The sequence below is a fragment of the Schistocerca cancellata genome, chromosome 9 (assembly GCF_023864275.1).
Source record: "Schistocerca cancellata isolate TAMUIC-IGC-003103 chromosome 9, iqSchCanc2.1, whole genome shotgun sequence".
Taxonomy (NCBI): domain Eukaryota; kingdom Metazoa; phylum Arthropoda; class Insecta; order Orthoptera; family Acrididae; genus Schistocerca; species Schistocerca cancellata.
The window spans coordinates 507443728-507463173 of NC_064634.1; the positions used below are offsets into that span (position 1 = coordinate 507443728).

The 19446-nt window shown below is 46.3% G+C and overlaps 1 protein-coding gene and 1 long non-coding RNA gene across 2 annotated transcripts in view; both read right to left on the bottom strand.

Moving 5' to 3' along the window:
- LOC126101534 (bifunctional heparan sulfate N-deacetylase/N-sulfotransferase) overlaps positions 1-5229 on the bottom strand; it is a 102652-nt gene extending 97423 nt beyond the window's left edge. Inside the window, exon 1 of the mRNA XM_049912175.1 lies at positions 5072-5229. Coding sequence (XP_049768132.1) covers positions 5072-5229 — 158 coding nt within the window. The remainder of the gene's footprint in view (positions 1-5071) is intronic.
- A 209-nt stretch (positions 5230-5438) lies between these two features.
- Positions 5439-19446, bottom strand: part of LOC126100997 (uncharacterized) — a 572422-nt gene continuing 558414 nt past the window's right edge. The window contains exon 3 of the long non-coding RNA XR_007522242.1: positions 5439-5547. This is a non-coding gene — a long non-coding RNA (uncharacterized LOC126100997). The remainder of the gene's footprint in view (positions 5548-19446) is intronic.

Genomic DNA, 19446 nt, shown 5'->3' on the forward strand with positions numbered 1-19446 from the left:
GCGCAGAGGGAGTTTCGATGTTTTTATAATTTAGGTCGTCATGATGATAAAATGTTGGATTAATAACTTTGAAGAGACTGGATCTGCCCTCAAGAAGAAAGCAACAGGGCTACCAAGAAGTGTGCGTTCTCCAGCGAACATTAATGTTGTACGCGAGTCTGTCTTACGGAGACCACGGCGTTCAATTCATAAGCAAGCAGCAGTGATTGGAATGTCCTGGGAGAGTGTTTGCAGAACTCTTCATCTTGATGTAAAATTTCAACCGTACGAACTACAGGGTGCAACAATTTACGGACAAACTGATTACGATTAGGATTCTGTCAACAAATGATAAGAAAAATAAACAATGACGATGAATTTTTAAACAAGTTGTGGATGTCACATGAGGCACCTTTTCATCTCACAGGTTATGTGAATAAACAGAACTACCGTTACTGGGCAAACACAAATCTTAATGACGTTCATGAGCGCCCTTTACTCGTTCGTAAAGTGACAGTATGGCCTGGTACTTCATCACATGGAATTATCGGGCCGTATTTTTTCGCAAATGAACAGGGAAACACGATAACTGTCAATGCCGATCGTTATGTGGAGATGTTACGAACTTCCCTTACACCTGCATTGAACAACTTTCCAAACGTCAAGAAGCTTGGTTTCATCAGGACGGAGCGACATCACACACTGCAGGGCAATCAACGGCATATGTGCGAGAATTGTTTGGCAACCGTGTGATCTCACGATTCGATAACATTCCCTGGTCCCCTAGATCGCCAGATTTATCGGTCTATGATTTTTTTCTTGTGGGGCTACCTCAACAGCAAAGTCTACACGACTCGACCAAGAACCCTGGATGAGTTAAAACAGAGAATTCGGGATGCAATTCACAGTATCCCAGCTGAGATGTTGCAGCAGTCAATGATGAATCTCAACAGCAGATTTCACGAATGTATTCGTAAGGAAGGACGCCATCTAAAGGACGTAATTTTTTTTAAAAAATGTTGAATGCCATCAACGTTTCGTAGATGGCAAAGCTGTAAGGTTTAAATTACTATGAATACAATTTCTTTCCTTCATCACTTCTAGCTTTATTGAATTGTCGAAATGTTCCCGTTTTTCTGTGTCACCCTGTATATGTGTATATCGCTAGCCCATTACTTTCCTCACCTCAGTGTACGTTCATAAAACTCTATATTCAATGTTGGAAAACTTTTCTTTCTTAGAAACTGTTCCCATGCCGTTGCTAGTCTGCATTTGATATCTTCTCTACTTCAGTTGTTTTGCTGCCCAAACAACAAAACTCATCTACTACTTTTAACGACTCATTTCCTAATCTAATTCCATCAGCATCGCCTCATTTAATACGGTTGCATTCCATTACCCTTCTTTCACTTTTGTTCATGTTCATATTACAAACTGTTTTCAAAAAATTATCCATTCTATTCAACCGATCTTTCAAGTCCTTCCCTTTATCTGACAGCATTATGATGCCGTTGGCAAACATCTTTTTTATACGCGATTGCAGACATCCCTGGCGTGCGCTGCTGGCTAAATGTTCCCGGGCTTCCACCAGGATGGCTGCGCTAAAATTCCGCGAAAATTGCTGGCGAAGTGTGCGCGGGCTTCCCATATGTACAGGATTTCTCAAAAAGTGCCGACAAGCTTTAGGGACAATTTCTTTACACCAAATCAGGAGAAAAAAAATGTCTGTTAAACATGGGTTCTAAAATGCATACCTTAGATGTGAGCAGTTTTTCAGTAGAGGAGACGCGTCTCACAAAAGCGACGATGAACACGTTCTCATAGCTCTTAAGGTACGCATTTTAGACTCCTTTTCCCGTCGCTCTATTTGCGTATAGGACAGAAAAGGAAAAGACCAGTAGCGGCCATCGCTCGGTGGCTTGTGGAGTACGTACGGGGTGACAATTATTATATTACGGCGTGCATACACTTTATTCAAAACATAAACGTCACTACAGTTATGCAGATTTAGTTTATGACATGTTCGATATGCCTGCCATCATTGGCGATGATGTGGCTCTAACGAATAGCGAAATTCTGCATGACCTGCTGAAGTGTCGGAACATCGGTGCTGTCGACGGCCTACTGAATGGCTGTTTCAGGTTGAGCAATGGTTTTTGGGTTACTGCTGTGCGACTTGTCTTTAATACAGTCGTGTGTGTTCAGATCTGGAAAATATGGCGGCCAATCGAGACCCACGTCAGTGGCCTCTGGGTCTCCCAGAGCCAGAATGCTGTTCCGGACATCAAACATTCACCTGCTTCGATGGGGTTGAGGTCCGTCTTGATGAAATCAGGGTAACTTTGGATAATGGGGATTAAATGATCTTCCAAACCCTTCACGTACCGTTCGGTAGTCACCGTGCCGTCAAGAGATATCGCACAGGTAGTTCCGTGGCTGGACACTGCGCACCACACAGTCACCTGTTGAGGGTGAAGAGACTTCTCGATCGCAAAATGCGGATTCTCAGTCCCACAAATGCGCCAGTTTTGCTTATTGACGAATCCATCCAAATGAAAGTGGCACTCCGTCTTCAGGCCATCCAACTGCCAAGTCATCCTCAGCTGAGGATGCGGATAGGAGGGGTGTGTTGTCAGCACACCGCTCACCCAGTCGTTATGATGGTTTCCTTTGACCGGAGCCGCTACTATTCGGTCGAGTAGCTCCTCAAGTGGCATCACGAGGTTGAGTGCACCCCGAAAAATGAAAGTGAGCTTCATCGCTAAATCGAACCATGCATGTGCATACCAATTCCCATCGTACCCCGCAGGCAACCGTCCAGTCTCAACGTTCTAACGCAAACCGTTCAGAAGTTATGACGATTTTATTTCATACATTTCAATAATTGCCACCCTGTATGTAGATGATTTCAACTATCGATTTTATTTCCTGTCGCATTAATTTAATTCCCTTTCCAAATTTCACAGTAGTTTCCTTCACGGCTTGTTCAATGCAGAGATTGTATAGCATCGGGAATAGATCACAACCCTGTCTGAATCCCTCCTGAATTATTGTTTCCTTTGACTCGTATAACTGTAGTTTTATTTCTGTAAAAGCCGTAGGTAACTTTTCACTCTCTGTTTTTATACATGCTATCTTCAGGATTACAGAGAAAGTACTCCAAAGATCAACATCCAAACCTTTCTCCAAATCTAGAAATGTACTGCCTTCAGTGTTCCTAAATGTCTCCGGAACCGAAACTCATCTGCTCCAATATTGGCTTCTACAGCTGCACACTAATCTTTGTGTCTGAGGTAACAATGTGGCCATCTTCAGTTGCCAATGTTTCATTTACGTAGGCACTACCTATCATCACACTCGCATTTGTGTTATTTTACGTGGCATGAGAAGCACAGTTTTCCTTCACCTAAAGAGTAAAATTTAATCTTCGACAAACGGTAACATCAAAAGAAAATCTTCAGCAAACTTGGGAATTCACCCCAGTTTGACGCGAATTACAATATCGCAGTTATTTGCTAAGCAAAGAGTACATCTGATAGAGAAGATAGCAAAAAAGTGAGGTTTCAACAAGTCTAACGTGTGACGACGTATCATTTTGCACAATAAGTTGCAAATGGCCATTTCATCAAGGAAATCCTATAGAGGGACAAAAGCTGGGAATTATTCTGAATTTTGAGCTAGGGTTTTTCCTTTGCACCAGTTAGAAAAAAAGATGGGGGTACCTACTTCTTGACAAATAATCATGCTGCAGGCCTCGAAAACTGCGAAAACTTTAAATATTTCGCAGACAGAATACCGTGGGAGCATTGATAGGTGTCACAGGTATTTGGGTACAAGTGCCCTCTCTGTCCAACGAAGTACTTCGCTAGCACAAAGATAGAGCAGCACCAACCCCGCCTCTGCACCAGGGGAGCAGTGCCAAATGAGGTGCCCGTATGTTGGGGCACGATGTGCAAGACCAGAGGGGAGGGGGGTGGGGGGTGGAGGAGATGGAAGGAAAAAGGGGAAGACGAGATACAGATAAAGAGGGGGGAAGAGGATATCAGCTGAATACTGGGAGTAGGAGATGGGCAGAAAGGGAGGCAAGGAGATGATGGGCAGAAGGAGGAGATGGACCTAGAGATATGTGCATTACAGATGACATATATGTAGACAGGAAAACCTGTGGGGCAAAGGCTAGTGTGTATGTGTACATGTGTGTGTGTGAGTGTGTTTATGTTAATGCATGTACATGTGTATGTTTCGTATCTCCTCCTAAAGTAGTCAATCGGTTTCACTCACATTTTGTCTAGTACCTCCCGCCACGTGCCAGAACAAATGGACGTGGCCAGCCCATAGAGGGCTCCACGTCCGCAGCAGCTCTTCCGCGCAGTGGCTCTCTCGCAGCGAGGGCGCCACCGCTACACCAAGTGCAGACCGCGGCCAATAGCCACTCCCTCCGGTTTCGTATGTAGGGACCCACTCTGCCCTAGTCCAGTCAGTCTGGTACTCACTCTGGATTGCATCTCTATCTCGGCAGTACAGCGTTCTGGTCGTTGCACGTTGTTGACATTTGCCTGGCTCTGGTTCTGAGTGGATTTACTGTTGGTGTTTGGTGTTGTGGTTTCTACAAGCCTCCATTGTTTATCTCTTCCTGGTTGTGTCGGTCATTGTCGGTTGTTGTCGGTTGTCGTCGATCTGTCGTCCGACTCGTCCTTGTGTTTACCCGGTAGTGCGTGCTCCACCGCCGGAGGCTTCCCCGCCTGGGGCTCCGATCCACAGCCCGAGGCATTCCCACGGTCGGTTTTGGTTACAACATTTTGTACACATACAAGTTGTCTGAAAGGAAGTGCTGTGAGGACAGAACGGGTCAGTAATGCCCGACATCTAGGCAGCCCTGCACGACCGAAGTGTCACGCGGGTAGCATCGCTGTGCATTACAGAGTGTTTGCATGTGGATGGGCACAGCTGAGCAGTGAAAAGGGAGAGGAGGAGATGAATAGAAAGAGTGGGAGGAGGAGACAGACAGAGAGAGGGGGGGGAGGGCAGAGGAGGAGGAGATGTCGACCGAACTGATGGGAACGGTTAGCGGGTCCTCCTACGTCGGACTCACCTGGTGAGCGGGGACAGGGTGAAGTACTGGGAGTAGCCCAGCACAGAGATGGCGCTGGCGGCCAGCAGGCAGAGCAGCAGCCGCTTGACGGTGGTGAGCTTGGCGGCGCGGGGCCGCGAGCGGCGCGCGGGCAGCAGCGGCTCGCTGGAGCCGGCCATGGCGGGGGTGGCGGCCGGCGCCTCCTGCCCCACACCCAGGCCCAGGCTCGCTCGGGGCGGCGGTGGCGGCGGCTGCGGCTGCGGAGGCGGCAGCGGGGGCGGCGCGGGCTAGCCGCCATGCCGGCCCGGCGCGACCGCCCGCTCGACGCGGCCCGTGCTCCCTGCCGTGGTCGCCGTCGGCGGAGGCGTCGCTGGCGCCGTCGCCGTCGCCCTGTCGCCGCTGCCGGGGACCGCGCTCTCGTCACTCACTGCTGGGCGCCCCTCCGGTTCAATCAGCATCGCCCCGCACCCAGTCCGGTAGCCTCACACTGGCTGCGACTGTGGACAGACGTGTCAAAATGTTACCGTTTGTGATAGGAAACTGAAGTAAGGCTTACGTACAGGATTTGACTGGACGAACTTGATGAAATCTAGCTGCCTTACCCAGATAAAATAGTACGTGATTCAAAGGATTTGTGCAGTACACTGAGATGCTAAAAGTCGTGAGATACCTCCAAATATAGTGTCCAACATCCTTTTGCCCGATATAGTGCAGCAAGTCGACATGGGAGTCCCCTGCAGATATATTGAGCCGTGCTGCCCCTACAGCCGTCCATAATTTTGGAAGTATTGCCGGAGCAGGATTTTCCGCACGAACTGACCCCTAGATTGCGGCCGACAGCCGCTGTGGCCGAGCGGTTCTAGGCGCTTCAGTCCGGAACCACGCAGCTGCTACGGTCGCAGGTTCGAATCCTGCCTCAAGCATGGATGTGTCTGATGTCCTTAGGTTGGTTAGGTTTAAGTAGAAGTCAAGGGGACTGATGACCTCAGATGTTAAGTCCCATAGTCCTACACTATTCGCCATTAAAATTGCTACAGCAAGAAGAAATGCAGATGATAAACGGGTATTCATTGGACAAATATATTATACTAGAACTGACATGTGATTACATTTTCACGCAGTTTGGGTGCATAGATCCTGAGAAATCAGTACCCACAACAACCACCTGTGGTCGTAATAACGGCCTTGATACGCCTGGGGACTGAGTCGAACAGAGCTTGGATAGCGTGTACAGGTACAGCTGCCAATGCAGCTTCAACACTATACCACAGTTCATCAACAGTAGTGACGAGCCAGTTGCTCGGCCACCATTGACCAGACGTTTCAAGAGTGTCAGGCATAGGGGGGATCGCGTAACCCCACAAATAAAAGTGACAAGGTGTGTCTGGAGGCCTGGGAGGTCACTGGCGATGAAGTTTTCATCTCCTGCTCCTCCTCTTCCAATCCAACTTCCTGGAATGGTGTCACTGAGGTAATGTCGGACGAGCTTAAGGGAACTGTGTGAAATAACCGAAGAAATCAGTATGGGATGTACGACGAACGTATCCGTTACGACAGTGCTGCGTTAATGGTCTATGGCAGCAGACGACCGACAGGAGTGCATGACATTGCCTGCAGCGCCTCTCCTGGGCTCACGACCGATATCGGTTGTACCGCAGACGACTGGAAAACCGTGGCCTGGTCAAGCTAGTCCCGAAATAAGTTGGTAAGAGCTGACGGTAGAGTTCGAGTGTGACGCAGATACCACGAAGGCATGGACCCACGTCAATGAGGCACTATGCAAGCTGGTAGTGGCTTCATAATGATGTCGGATGGTCTGGATTCTATAGTCACACTGAACCGACCATTGACTGGAAATGCTTATGTTCGGCTACTTGAAGGCCGTTTCAAGCCATTCGTGGGCTCATCTGCCGAAACAACGATGGCAATGCGCCAAGTCACTGAGCCACAATTGTTCGCGACTGGTTTGAAAAGCATTCTGGACAAATCAAGCGAATGATTTGGCCATCCAGATCGCCCGACATGAATCACATCGAAAATTTATGGGACGTAATCGAGAGGTCAGTTCTTGAGCAAAATCCTGCATCGGCAACAGATTCGCGATTACGGTCGCCTTAAAAGGCAGCACGGTCCGATATTTGTGGTGGGGACTTGCAGTCACTTGTTCAGTCCCTGCCACGTCCACTTGCTGTACTACGCCAGGCAAAAAGAGGTCCGACACGATATCAGGAGGATATTAGAATTAATACCACCAGCTGCTGACGGGCGTTGATATATATCAACGGCGACGGGTGAAAATGTGTGCCCCGACCGGGTTTAGAACCCGGGATCTCCTGCTTTCGTGGCAGACGCTCTATCCATCTGAGCCACCGAGGGCACAGAGGACAGCGCGACTGCAGGGACTATCTCGCGCACGCCTCCCGCGAGACCCACATTCTCACCTTGTGTGTCCACAGACTACATTCGTAGTGTCCCTCCCCAACACACTCATTACTCGTGGAAAACATTATTACCAAGTCCCGTAAGAGTTCGGGGAATATGTGTGCATCCGCACAGAAGAAGAAGGTCATGGCCGGTCTTGCCAGAACTATATACTTATATGGATATATCTGCTCTTTTGGACATGTCCGAAGGAACAGACACCATATCCATATCTTAAATAATAGAACCCAGTACGTTGTCCTCGATGGCGAGTGCTCATCGGAGGTGACGGTGTCATCTGGAGTGCCCCAGGGAAGTGTGGTAAGTCCGCTGTTGTTTTCTATCTACATAAATGATTCCAGAATGAGATTTTCACTCTGCAGCGGAGGGTGCGCTGATATGAAACTTCCCGGCAGATTAAAACTGTGTGCCCGACCGAGACTCGAACTCGGGACCTTTGCCTTTCGCGGGCAAGTGCTCTACCATCTGAGCTACCGAAGCACGACTCACGCCCGGTACTCACAGCTTTACTTCTGCTAGTATCTCGTCTCCTACCTTCCAAACTTTACAGAAGCTCTCCTGCGAACCTTGCAGAACTAGCACTCCTGAAAGAAAGGATATTGCGGAGACATGACCTAGCCACAGCCTGGGGGATGTTTCCAGAATGCGATTTTCCGCTGCAGAGTGAAAATCTCATTCTGGAAACATCCCCCTGGCTGTGGCTAGGCCATGTCTCCGCAATATCCTTTCTTTCAGGAGTGCTAGTTCTGCAAGGTTCGCAGGAGAGCTTCTGTAAAGTTTGGAAGGTAGGAAACGAGATACTGGCAGAAGTAAAGCTGTGAGTACAGGGCGTGAGTCGTGCTTCGGTAGCTCAGTTGGTAGAGCACTTGCCCGCGAAAGGAAAAGGTCCCGAGTTCGAGTCTCGGTCGGGCACACAGTTTTAATCTGCCAGGAAGTTTTACATAAATGATCTTTAGGATAGGGTCGACAGCAATGTGCGGCTGTTTGCTGATGATGCTGTGGTGTACGGGAAGGTGTCGTCGTTGAGTGACTGTAGGAGGATACAAGATGACTTGGACAGGATTTGTGATTGTTGTAATGAATGGCAGCTAACTCTATAGATAAATGTAAATTAATGCAGATGAATAGGAAAAAAATCCCGTAATGTTTGAATACTCCATTAGTAGTGTAGCGGTTGACACAGTCACGTCGATTAAATATTTGGGCGTAACACTGCAGAGCGATATTAAGTGGGACAAGCATGTAGTGGCAGTTGTGGGGAAGGCGGATAGTCGTCTCCGGTTCATTGGTAGAATTTTGGGAAGATGTGGTTCATCTGTAAAGGAGACCACTTATAAAACACTAACACGACCTATTCTTGAGTACTGCTCGAGCGTTTGAGATCCCTATCAGGTCGGATTGAGGGAGGAAATAGAAGCAATTCAGAGGCGCGCTGCTAGATTTGTTACTGGTAGGTTTGATCATCACGCGAGTGTTACGGAAATGCTTCATGAACTCGGGTGGGAGTCTCTAGAGGAAAGAAGGGGTTCTTTTCGTAAATTCCTACTGAGGAAATTTAGAGAACTAGCACTTGAGGCTGACTGCAGTACAATTTTATTGCCGCCAACTTACATTTCGCGGAAAGACCACAAAGATAAGTTAAGAGAGATTAGGGCTCGTACAGAGACATATAGGCAGTCGTTTTTTCCCTCGTTCTGTTTGGGAGTGGAACAGGGAGGGAAGATGCTAGTTGTGGTACGAGGTCCCTCCGCCACGCACCGTATGGTGGATTGCGGAGTATGTATATAGATGTAGGTGTAGAAGTATATATCAGGAGGAGGCGTTCCGCGACTTTTGTCGCCTCTGTGTACCTGTCACTGCTACACTAGCAGCAATTTAAACTGCCCTCACAGGTTCCAGCATTCTCGGATATAGCGACATATTCGGAAATGAACAGCTAAATATCTGAGACAAGCGAGGAATTCTAAATGTCATGTACTCTTAGGTTACTGCCTAACCACGTACTCGGAAACTACCACATACCAGCAAATGAAGTACAAAATATTTATCTCATTCCTCGTTTCTTATCAGACCAATATAAAATTCACGTAGCGCAGTATATGGCAGAAAATATTTGTATTGCATTCATACGAAAATCATAGAATGTGCTAAAAAAACAAAAAACACAGCAAGACGCGAACCTACGGACCTACTTCGTTCGGCACTGCAATCCACGACATTCCCAACACGCTTTGAGTCTTTTTGTTTAGGCTGTCATAGTGTCTCTCGAAGGTTTATCTCGCTGATGCGTTGGTAACTGTCATTTGGCGATAGGGACGACGTGTTGGTTACAAATCTTCAATGCCTCCTTGTCTTGAAACAGCATACTGCAGGTTGAAGTACAAAACAGCAGCGAGTGCCAATGTACTCATGGCGTCTGTCTGCCGCATCAAGTCACTTCCGTTCGCGGCGGATGCGCGCTTCAAGTTGAACGCGTTCATCCCGCGGCCGTCGCCGCGACTCCGGGCACCTCCTCTGCCATACTCTGCCTGTTTATATCCCGGGATAGGCGGGGAATCTGAATCACCGCCGGATACCAGAGACAACGCAGTTCTCAGGTTCAGCTAAACCTCGTCACAATGTAACACAAAAAAACACGTCGCGACAAATAGTCCCTCGGCAGAAAGGATAGCTTCGTTTCTCTCACGTCAGACTGGTGTTTTTAGGCGACTTGCGACACTCGGTCTGTGAATTAGCAAAGTGCGATGCACCAGTCGTTCTCCGCAGGACACGAGAGGCAAAAGGAAGCTCCTTTGTTGACGATCAATGCTCTGTGAAAGAACACTGGACGGCCAGAACAATAGAGGAACGGCCGCAAAGAACGCTTCGAGGAGCGCTGTCTACCTTGTGTCTCGGGAACTTTATGTTGCACTGTCCCATCCTGCCGCAGAATTCATTACAGTCAACATTAACTTGCTCAGTCTTACTATGAAGTCATACAACTCAGCAAGCAGAGCTACGGCACAACGAGTAATAGCGATACCATTCCGTTTATAACACTTTTAAACACTATTTTCGGTACACGTAATGTGTTTTTCTCTTTTTTCCCCCGTACTCTGTAAGCCATTCGTCGAACGATTCTCTTCGACTGTCTGCTTGCAGCGGAGGGTATCCATCGTCCCGTGCAAGAAAGTTGCCGACATTTCAAAAAAAAAAAAAAAAAAAAATGGTTCAAATGGCTCTGAGCACTATGGAACTTAACATCTATGGTCATCAGTCCGCTAGAACTTAGAACTACTTAAACCTAACTAACGTAAGGACAGCACACAACAGCCAGTCATCACGAGGCAGAGAAAATCCCTGACCCCGCCGGGAATCGAACCCGGGCGCGGGACCGACATTTCAAACAATCTTTCACTGCTGTAGGCAAAGCGAACTCACACGGGTTCAGATATACGCCAACGAATATATCTGTACATCGAGGAATAGTGGTGTAAAATGTCTGGACGTTCGTAAGTTGGGACAAGTGCCCAGGACAAAACCTGGGCTAATGCCTAAAATTCATAAATGCCCGGACATTCATGCGTTTTAAAGATTAATTGATAAGCGGCGCTTATAAAAAATTTTATGCTGATATTTTCTATTGGAAAAGTTGTGTTGCAATATTGTTTCTGTAGTGGTTGTGCAACCATGTTGAAAAACCTGCTTGAGAGATAGGGAAGAGTTATTAGAGGAAATAAATTGTACTCTAAACATAACTTTTTACATCTTTAATTAGGTCAATTCTTGGGATAATACATAACAAAACTAAAGTTTCAAAACAATTTTTGAACTAAAGTATAGTTTACATTAAGTACCTAGTCTGTAAGTAGCATTTTTACTTATACCGCGCTACTGCAAAAAATAAGAGTAAAAAAAGTTTATTCATAATGATTTTAATTAGGTCTGCGTCACGTGCCGATTCAGATTCCACGATTTCAAGAATCGCCGATTCTCTAGGAATCGATTAGTAACGGAATCCAACGATTCAGCGTCTTGGGCATCGATTCTTTGCTGTAAAACTTTTTTTTTTTTTACGTTAGTGTTCACATTTTGCCCTCACAGCAGTGCAGTATTATGCAAGTAGTAAATGAAAGGAGCAGAACAGAAAACTACAGTTGTCTCAAATGTCGCTACATCTGACAATAAAGCTTTTTTTTTTCTTTGCAAAAACAGACATAATGTCTGATGAGATAACGCTCGTTTTTCCAATGTTATTTATAATCCGTCTTGATTGCCAGAAATGTTTATTCACATGACCCGTTTCAGATCCTCTAGAACCATCTTCAGATCTGTAACGATAATTATACTAATTTACTATTTCACAAATGCAAACCTTTTTCATCCTATCCAGTCAACATCAAATGTACCAGAACGCACCTGCAATTTCGGGTCTAAGGCGCTGCAGTCATGGACTGTGGGGCTGGTCCCGGCGGAAGTTCGAGTCCTCCCTCGGGCATGGGTGTGTGTGTTTGTCCTTAGGATAATTCAGGTTAAGCATTGTCTAAGGTTAGGGACTGATGACCTCGGTTCTAGGCGCTTCAGTCTGGAACCGTGCGAGCGCTACGGTCGCAGGTTCGAATCCTGCCTCGGGCGTGAATGTGTGTGATGTCCTTATGTTAGTTAGGTTTAATTAGGTCTAAGTTATAGGGGACTGATGACCTCAGATGTTAAGTCCCATAGTGCTCAGAGCCACTTTTTTTGAACAACGGAACTTCACGAGAATGGCTGCATCCGCGGTGCTGGAGATGCCACTGAGCACTTTGGCGGGTTCCCTTCCTCCAGCCCCCGCCGCGAACACAGGCCGTATCGCCGGGACAGCCGCGGAGAGCGGCGGGAGGTTGGCGCCTCGGGCCCCTGCTCACGCATTACGCATTCATCGCGCCAACTGTGCGTCGCGCCACGCACGGCAGCCGTGCGTCATACGCAAGCGAGCCGCGGCGTCGCCCGAGCGAGCAGCCACGTTCTGGTCGTGAGCGGAACGAGGGAGAACGTCACGCTGAGGTGGCGCTGTGTTCACAGAGTGCGGGGCGCCTACATAGCGTCACCTATCGAAGCCCTTTACCTAACAACCTAACTCAGGTTCTAACCTATCGCCCGTGTTACTCGGAATATATACCGAAATGGGGAGCGGGGGTAAATTAAACATCGGGTGTACGAACATTATTGCAACCAATACATATTGAAACGTATCCAGGCACCTACCAGCGGATACTCGCTTGAACTCTGCTGGAGGCGCTTCCAGTGAGGTGTTAGGTCTATGGAGGAATGGCAGCTCATTCTTCCTCAAGACAGAGACAAGAGAAGGTAGTGATGCTGGACACTCGGGTCTGGAGACACGTCGACGTTCAAACTTATCCCAAAGGAGTTCTACTGACAAGAGAACCTCCCCATCGCACCCCCCTCAGATTTAGTTATAAGTTGGCACAGTGGATAGGCCTTGAAAAACTGAACACAGATCAATCGAGAAATCAGGAAGAAGTTGTGTGGAACTATGAAAAAAATAAGCAAAATATACTAATTGAGCAGTCCAATGGCAAGATAGGCAGCATCAAGGATAATGTGAGCTCAGGAGCGCCGTGGTCCCGTGGTTAGCGTGAGCAGCTGCAGAACGAGAGGGCCTTGGTTCAAGTCTTCCCTCGAGTGAAGAGTTTACTTTCTTTATTTTCGCAAAGTTACGATCTGTCCGGTCGTTCATTGACGTCTCTGTACACTGTAATAAGTTTAGTGTCTATGTTTTGCGACCGAACCGTAAAACCGTGCGATTAGTAGACGATTTGATCGCAAGGTCATAGGACAACCGATTCCTCCACAGGAAAACACGTCTGATATATTCTATACGACACTGGTGACGGCAAGTGCGTCACATGACAGGAATATGATGTCGACCCGCCTAACTTGTACACTTGGCGAATGGGTAAAAAGATTCTTCCACCTTGCCCTTGTGGATGTGATAATCACTCCCAAAAAAGTGATGAAAACATAAGAGTTTGTCAGATAAACTGCAACAAATGAATGCAATAGTTTCACAGTCGCACACTTTTCCCTGTGCTCTGTCAAAACATAGGTTTTTAACGTTTTGGAATTTTTCCGTGTGTAGACCGTCAAATTCTGCATATGTCCAAGCAAATCTGAACATGTCCTGGAATTTTGGACAGCGAAATTGATTATGTGTGAGTGCCTGAACTTTGATAATTGTCTGAAAATTTAAAAAAAATTAAACTTTTCACTAGATGGTTCAAATGGCTCTGAGCACTATGGGACTCAACTGCTGTGGTCATAAGTCCCCTAGAACTTAGAACTACTTAAACCTAACTAACCTAAGGACAGCACACAACACCCAGCCATCACGAGGCAGAGAAAATCCCTGACCCCGCCGGGAATCGAACCCGGGAACCCGGGCGTGGGAAGCGAGAACGCTACCGCACGACCACGAGATGCTTTTCACTAGAGGGAAGACTTGAACCAAGGACCTCTTGTTCCGTAGCTGCTCACGCTAACCACGGGGCCACGGCGCTCCTGAGCTCACACTCTCCTTGATGTTGCCTATCTTGCGCATGGACTACTCAGTTTGTATATTTTGCTTATTTTTTTCATAGTTCCACACATCTTCCTCCTGTTTTCTCGATTGACCTGTGTTCAGTTTTTCAAGGTCTATCCACTGTGCCAACTTATAACTAAATCCGAGGGGGGTGCGATGGGGAGGTTCCCTTGTGAGTTCAGTTTGGGACTCTGGTCAGGCCAGTCCATTTCAGGAGTATTACTGCCTACCAACCACTCGCTCGCCTTTGCGACAGGGTGCACTGTCGTGTTGATACGAACACTCATCCATCGTATGCAGTACACAGTACTGTACGATGTGCTCATGACCTTTCTTTAGTGCAGTACGGGGATCTCACCCTAATCGCCAAAAAACATACCAATACCTTAACGGCACCTCCTTCATACTGCGATGTTGGGTCTACATCCGATGGGAGGTGACTTTCTACAGGCATTCGACGACTCCGCACACTCCCATCGGGTTGCCAGAAAGTACAGCGTGATTCGACAAATAAGTTTTTTGCAGTCATCCACTACAGAGCGGCGTCCGCCTTTACAGCACCTCGAGCGTGCCTCAGCACCGTCTGTCGAAATGAGTCGACTATGAGGAGCTGCCCCACCACTGGATCGCACACTTTTACGCACACTCATTGCGGTAGCTAGAATGCCGGTAGCACTTGCAGCACACGAGTGATTTCTTCTTCTAATTTCTTGCAATTCATATCATACTCCACAAGCCACCTAATGGAGTGTGGCGGCGGGTACTTTAGGTACTAGTATCTGATCCCTCCAACCCTGTTCCACTCGCGAATAGTGCGTGGTAAAAATGATTGTCGGAAAGCCTGAGCATTGTCTCTAATTTCTCGAATTTTCTCCTCGTGGTCAATACGAGAGATATACGTCGGGGGAAGTAATATGTGTCCGACTCCTACTGAAAAGTGCTGTCCCGAAATTTTAATAGTATATCTCTCCGTGATGCAGAACGCCTCTTTTGTTAAGTCTGCCAGTGGAGTTTGTTTAACATCTCCGTAACGCTCTCCCGCCAGCTAACCGATCAGGTGACGAAACGCGCCGCTCTTCGTTGGATCTTCTCTATCTCCCCTGTCAGTCCTACCTGATAGGGATGCCAAATAGACAAGCAACACTCAAGAATCGGGCGAACAAGCGCCTTATGAGCCACTTCTTTCGTGGATGAGTTACATTTCCTTAAGATTCTTCCGATGAATCTGAGTCTGATATCTGCTTGTCCCACTATCTGTTTTATGTGGTCATTCCACTTAAGGTGACTCTGCATAGTTACGCCTAGATATTTTACAGCAGACGGTGCTTCCAGCCGTTTATCATCAATAGTGTAGCTGTACAGTAGTGGATTTATTTTCCCTTGTATGAGCAATATGTTACATTTATTTACGTTCAGGGTCAACTGCCAGAGCCTGCACCATTCATCAATTCTCTGGAGATAGTTCTGCAAATTCTTACTATCTTCTGGCGTTGCTACTTTCGTATAGACGACTGCTTCAACTACGAATAGCCTTAAAGAGCATCCGACGCTTCCTACTACATGATTTATGTATATTATAAACAGCAACCGTCCTATCTAACTTCTCTGTGGTACTCCGCATATTACATTACATCTGTCGCCGGCCGGAGTGGCCGAGCGGTTCTAGGCGCTGCAGTCTGGAACCGCGTGACCGCTACGGTCACAGGTTCGAATCCTACCTCGGGCATGCGTGTGTGTGATGTCCTCAGGTTAGTTAAGTTTAACTAGTTCTAACTTCTAGGGGACTGATGACCTCAGAAGTTAAGTCCAATAGTGCTCAGAGCCATTTGAACCTTTACATCTGTCGATTTTGTTCCGTTAAGAGCGACGTGTTGAGTTCTAGCAGCAGGAAGGTCTTGAATCCAATCGCAGGCCTGTCCCGGTTCTCCGTAAGCTCGTATTTTTTTCATTAAACGGCATTGCGGGACAGTGTGAAATGCCTTACTGAAGTCAAGGAACACGGCAGCAAGCTGAGCGTCGTTGTCCACTACGCTGTGGATCTCATGGAGGAACAGAGCGAGCTGAGTTTCGCAGGATCTCTGTTTGCAGAACCCATGTTGATTTTTATAGAGGAGCTGTTCATTTTCCAAGAACGTCATAATTCTTGAGCATAAAATAAGTTCCATAATTCTACAACAGAATTGTGGAACTTACTCTGTTGTTCCATAATTCTACAAACCCCCCCCCCCCTCCCCACGAACCATGGACCTTGCCGTTGGTAAGGAGGCTTGCGTGCCTCAACGATACATATAGGTGTATCGTAGGTGCAATCACAACGGAGGGGTATCTGTTGAGAGGCCAGACAAACGTGCGGTTCCTGAAGAGGGGCAGCAGCCTTTTCAGTAGCTGCAGGGGCAACAGTCTGGATGATTGACTGATCTGGCCCTGTAACACTAACCAAAACGGCCTTGCTGATTTGGTACTGCGAACGGCTGAAAGCAAGGGGAAACTACAGCCGTAATTTTTCCCGAGGGCATGCAGCTTTACTGTATGATTAAGTGATGATGGCGTCCTCTTGGGTAAAATAGTCCCACATTCGAATCTCCGGGCGGGGACTACTCAAGAGGACATCGTTATCAAGAGAAAGAAAACTGGCGTTCTACGGATCGGAGCGTGGAATGTCAGATCCCTTAATCGGGCAGGTAGGTTAGAAAATTTAAAAAGGGAAATGGATAGGTTAAAGTTAGATATAGTGGGAATTAGTGAAGTTCGGTGGCAGGAGGAACAAGACTTCTGGTTATAAATACAAAATCAAATAGAGGTAATGCAGGAGTAGGTTTAATAATGAATAAAAAAAATAGGAGTGCGGGTAAGCTACTACAAACAGCATAGTGAACGCATTATTGTGGCCAAAATAGGCACGAAGCCCACGCCTACTACAGTAGTACAAGTTTATATGCCAACTAGCTCTGCAGATGATGATATTGATGAAATGTATAATAAGATCAAAGAAATTATTCAGGAAGTGTAGGGAGATGAAAATTTAAGAGTCATGGGTAACTGGAATTCGACAGTAGAGAAAGGAAGAGAAGGAAACGTAGTAGGTGAATATGGATTGAGGGGAAGAAATGAAAGAGGAAGCCGCCTGGTATAATTTTGCACAGAGCATAACATAATCATAGCTAACACTTGGTTCAAGAATCATGAAAGAAGGTTGTATACATGGAAGAACCCTGGAGATACTAAAAGGTATCAGATAGATTATATAATGGTAAGACAGAGATTTAGGAACTAGATTTTAAATTGTAAGAAATTTCCAGGGGCTGATGTGGACTCTGACCACAATCTACTGGTTATGAACTGTAGATTAAAACGGAAGAAACTGCAAAAAGGTGCGAATTTAAGGAGACGGGACGTGGATAAACTGAAAGAACCAGAGGTTGTACAGAGTTTCAGAGAGAGCATCAGGGAACAATTGACAGGAATGGGGGAAAGAAATACAGTAGAAGACGAATGGGTAGCTTTGACGAATGAAACAGTGAAGGCAGCAGAGGATCAAGTAGGTAAAAAGACGAGGGCTAGTAGAAATCCTTGGGTAACAGAAGAGGTACTAAATTTAATTGATGAAAGGAGAAAATACAAAAATGCAGCAAGTGAAGCAGGCAAAAAGGAATACAAACGTCTCAAAATGAGATCGACAGGAAGTGGAAAATGGCTAAGCAGGGATGGCTAAAAGACAAATATTAGGATGTAGAGGCTTATATCATGAGGGGTAAGATACATACTGCCTACAGGAAAATTAAAGAGACCTTTGGAGAAAAGAGAACCTCTTGCATGAATATCAAGAGCTCAGATGGAAACCCAGTTCTAAGCAAAGAAGGGAAAGCAGAAAGGTGGAAGGAGTATATAGAGGGTCTATACAAGGGCGATGTTCTTGAGGACAATATTATGGAAATGGAAGAGGAGGTAGATGAAGATCAAATGGGATATATAATACTCCGTGAAGAGTTTGACAGAGCACTGAAAGACTTGAGTCGAAACAAGGCCCCGGGAGTAGACAACATTCCATTAGAACTATTGACAGCCTTGGGAGAGCCAGTCCTGACAAAACTCTACCATCTAGCGAACAAGATGTATGAGACAGGCGAAATACCCTCAGACTTCAAGAAGAATATAATAATTCCAATCCCAAACAAAGCAGGTGTTGCAGATGTGAAAATTACCGAACAATCAGTTTAATAAGTCACAGCTGCAAAATACTAACGCGAATTCTTTACAGACGAATGGAAAAACTGGTAGAAGCCGACCTCGGGGAAGATCAGTTTGGATTCCGTAGAGATGTTGGAACACGTGAGGCAATACTGACCCTACGACTTATATTAGAAGAAGGATTAAGGAAAGGCAAACCTATGTTTCTAGCATTTGTAGACTTAGAGAAATCTTTTGACAATGTTGACTGTAATACTCTCTTTCAATTTCTGAAGGTGGCAGGGTTAAAATACAGGGAGCGAAAGGCTATTTACAATTTGTACAGAAACCAGATGGCAGTTATAAGAGTCGAGGGATATGAAAGGGAGGCAGGGAATGGGAAAGGGAGTGAGACAGGATTGTAGTCTCTGCCCGATGCTATTCAATCTGTATATTGAGCAAACAGTAAAGGAAACGAAAGAAAAGTTCGGAGTAGGTATTAAAATCCATGGAGAAGAAATAAAAACTTTGAGGTTCGCCGATGACATTGTAATTCTGTCAGAGACAGCAAAGGACGTGGAAGAGCAGTTGAACGGAATGGTCAGTGTCTTGAAAGGAGGGTATAAGATGAACATCAACAAAAGCAAAACGAGAACGAGGATAATGGAATGGAATCGAACTAAGTCGGGTGATGCTGCGGGAATTGGATTAGAAAATGAGACACTTAAAGTAGTAAAGGAGTTTTGCTATTTGGGGAGCAAAATAACTGATGATGGTCGAAGTAGAGAGGATATAAAATGTAAACTGGCAATGGCAAGGAAAGTGTTTCTGAAGAAGAGAAATTTGTTTACATCGGGTATAGATGTGTCAGGAAGTCGTTTCTGAAAGTATTTGTATGGAGTGTACCCATGTATGCAAGTGAAACATGGACGATAAATAGTTTATGCAAGAAGAGAATAGAAGCTTTCGAAATGTGATGCTACAGAAGAATGCTGAAGATTAGATGGGTAGATCACATAACTAATGAGGAGGTATTGAATAGAATTTGGGAAAAGTGGAGTTTTTGGCACAACTTGACTAGAAGAAGGGATCGGTTGGTAGGACATGTTCTGAGGCATCAAAGGATCACCAATTTAGAACTGGAGGGCAGCATGGAGGGTAAAAATCGTAGAGTGAGGCCAAGAGATGAATACACTAAGCAGATTCAGAAGGATGTAGGCTGCAGTAT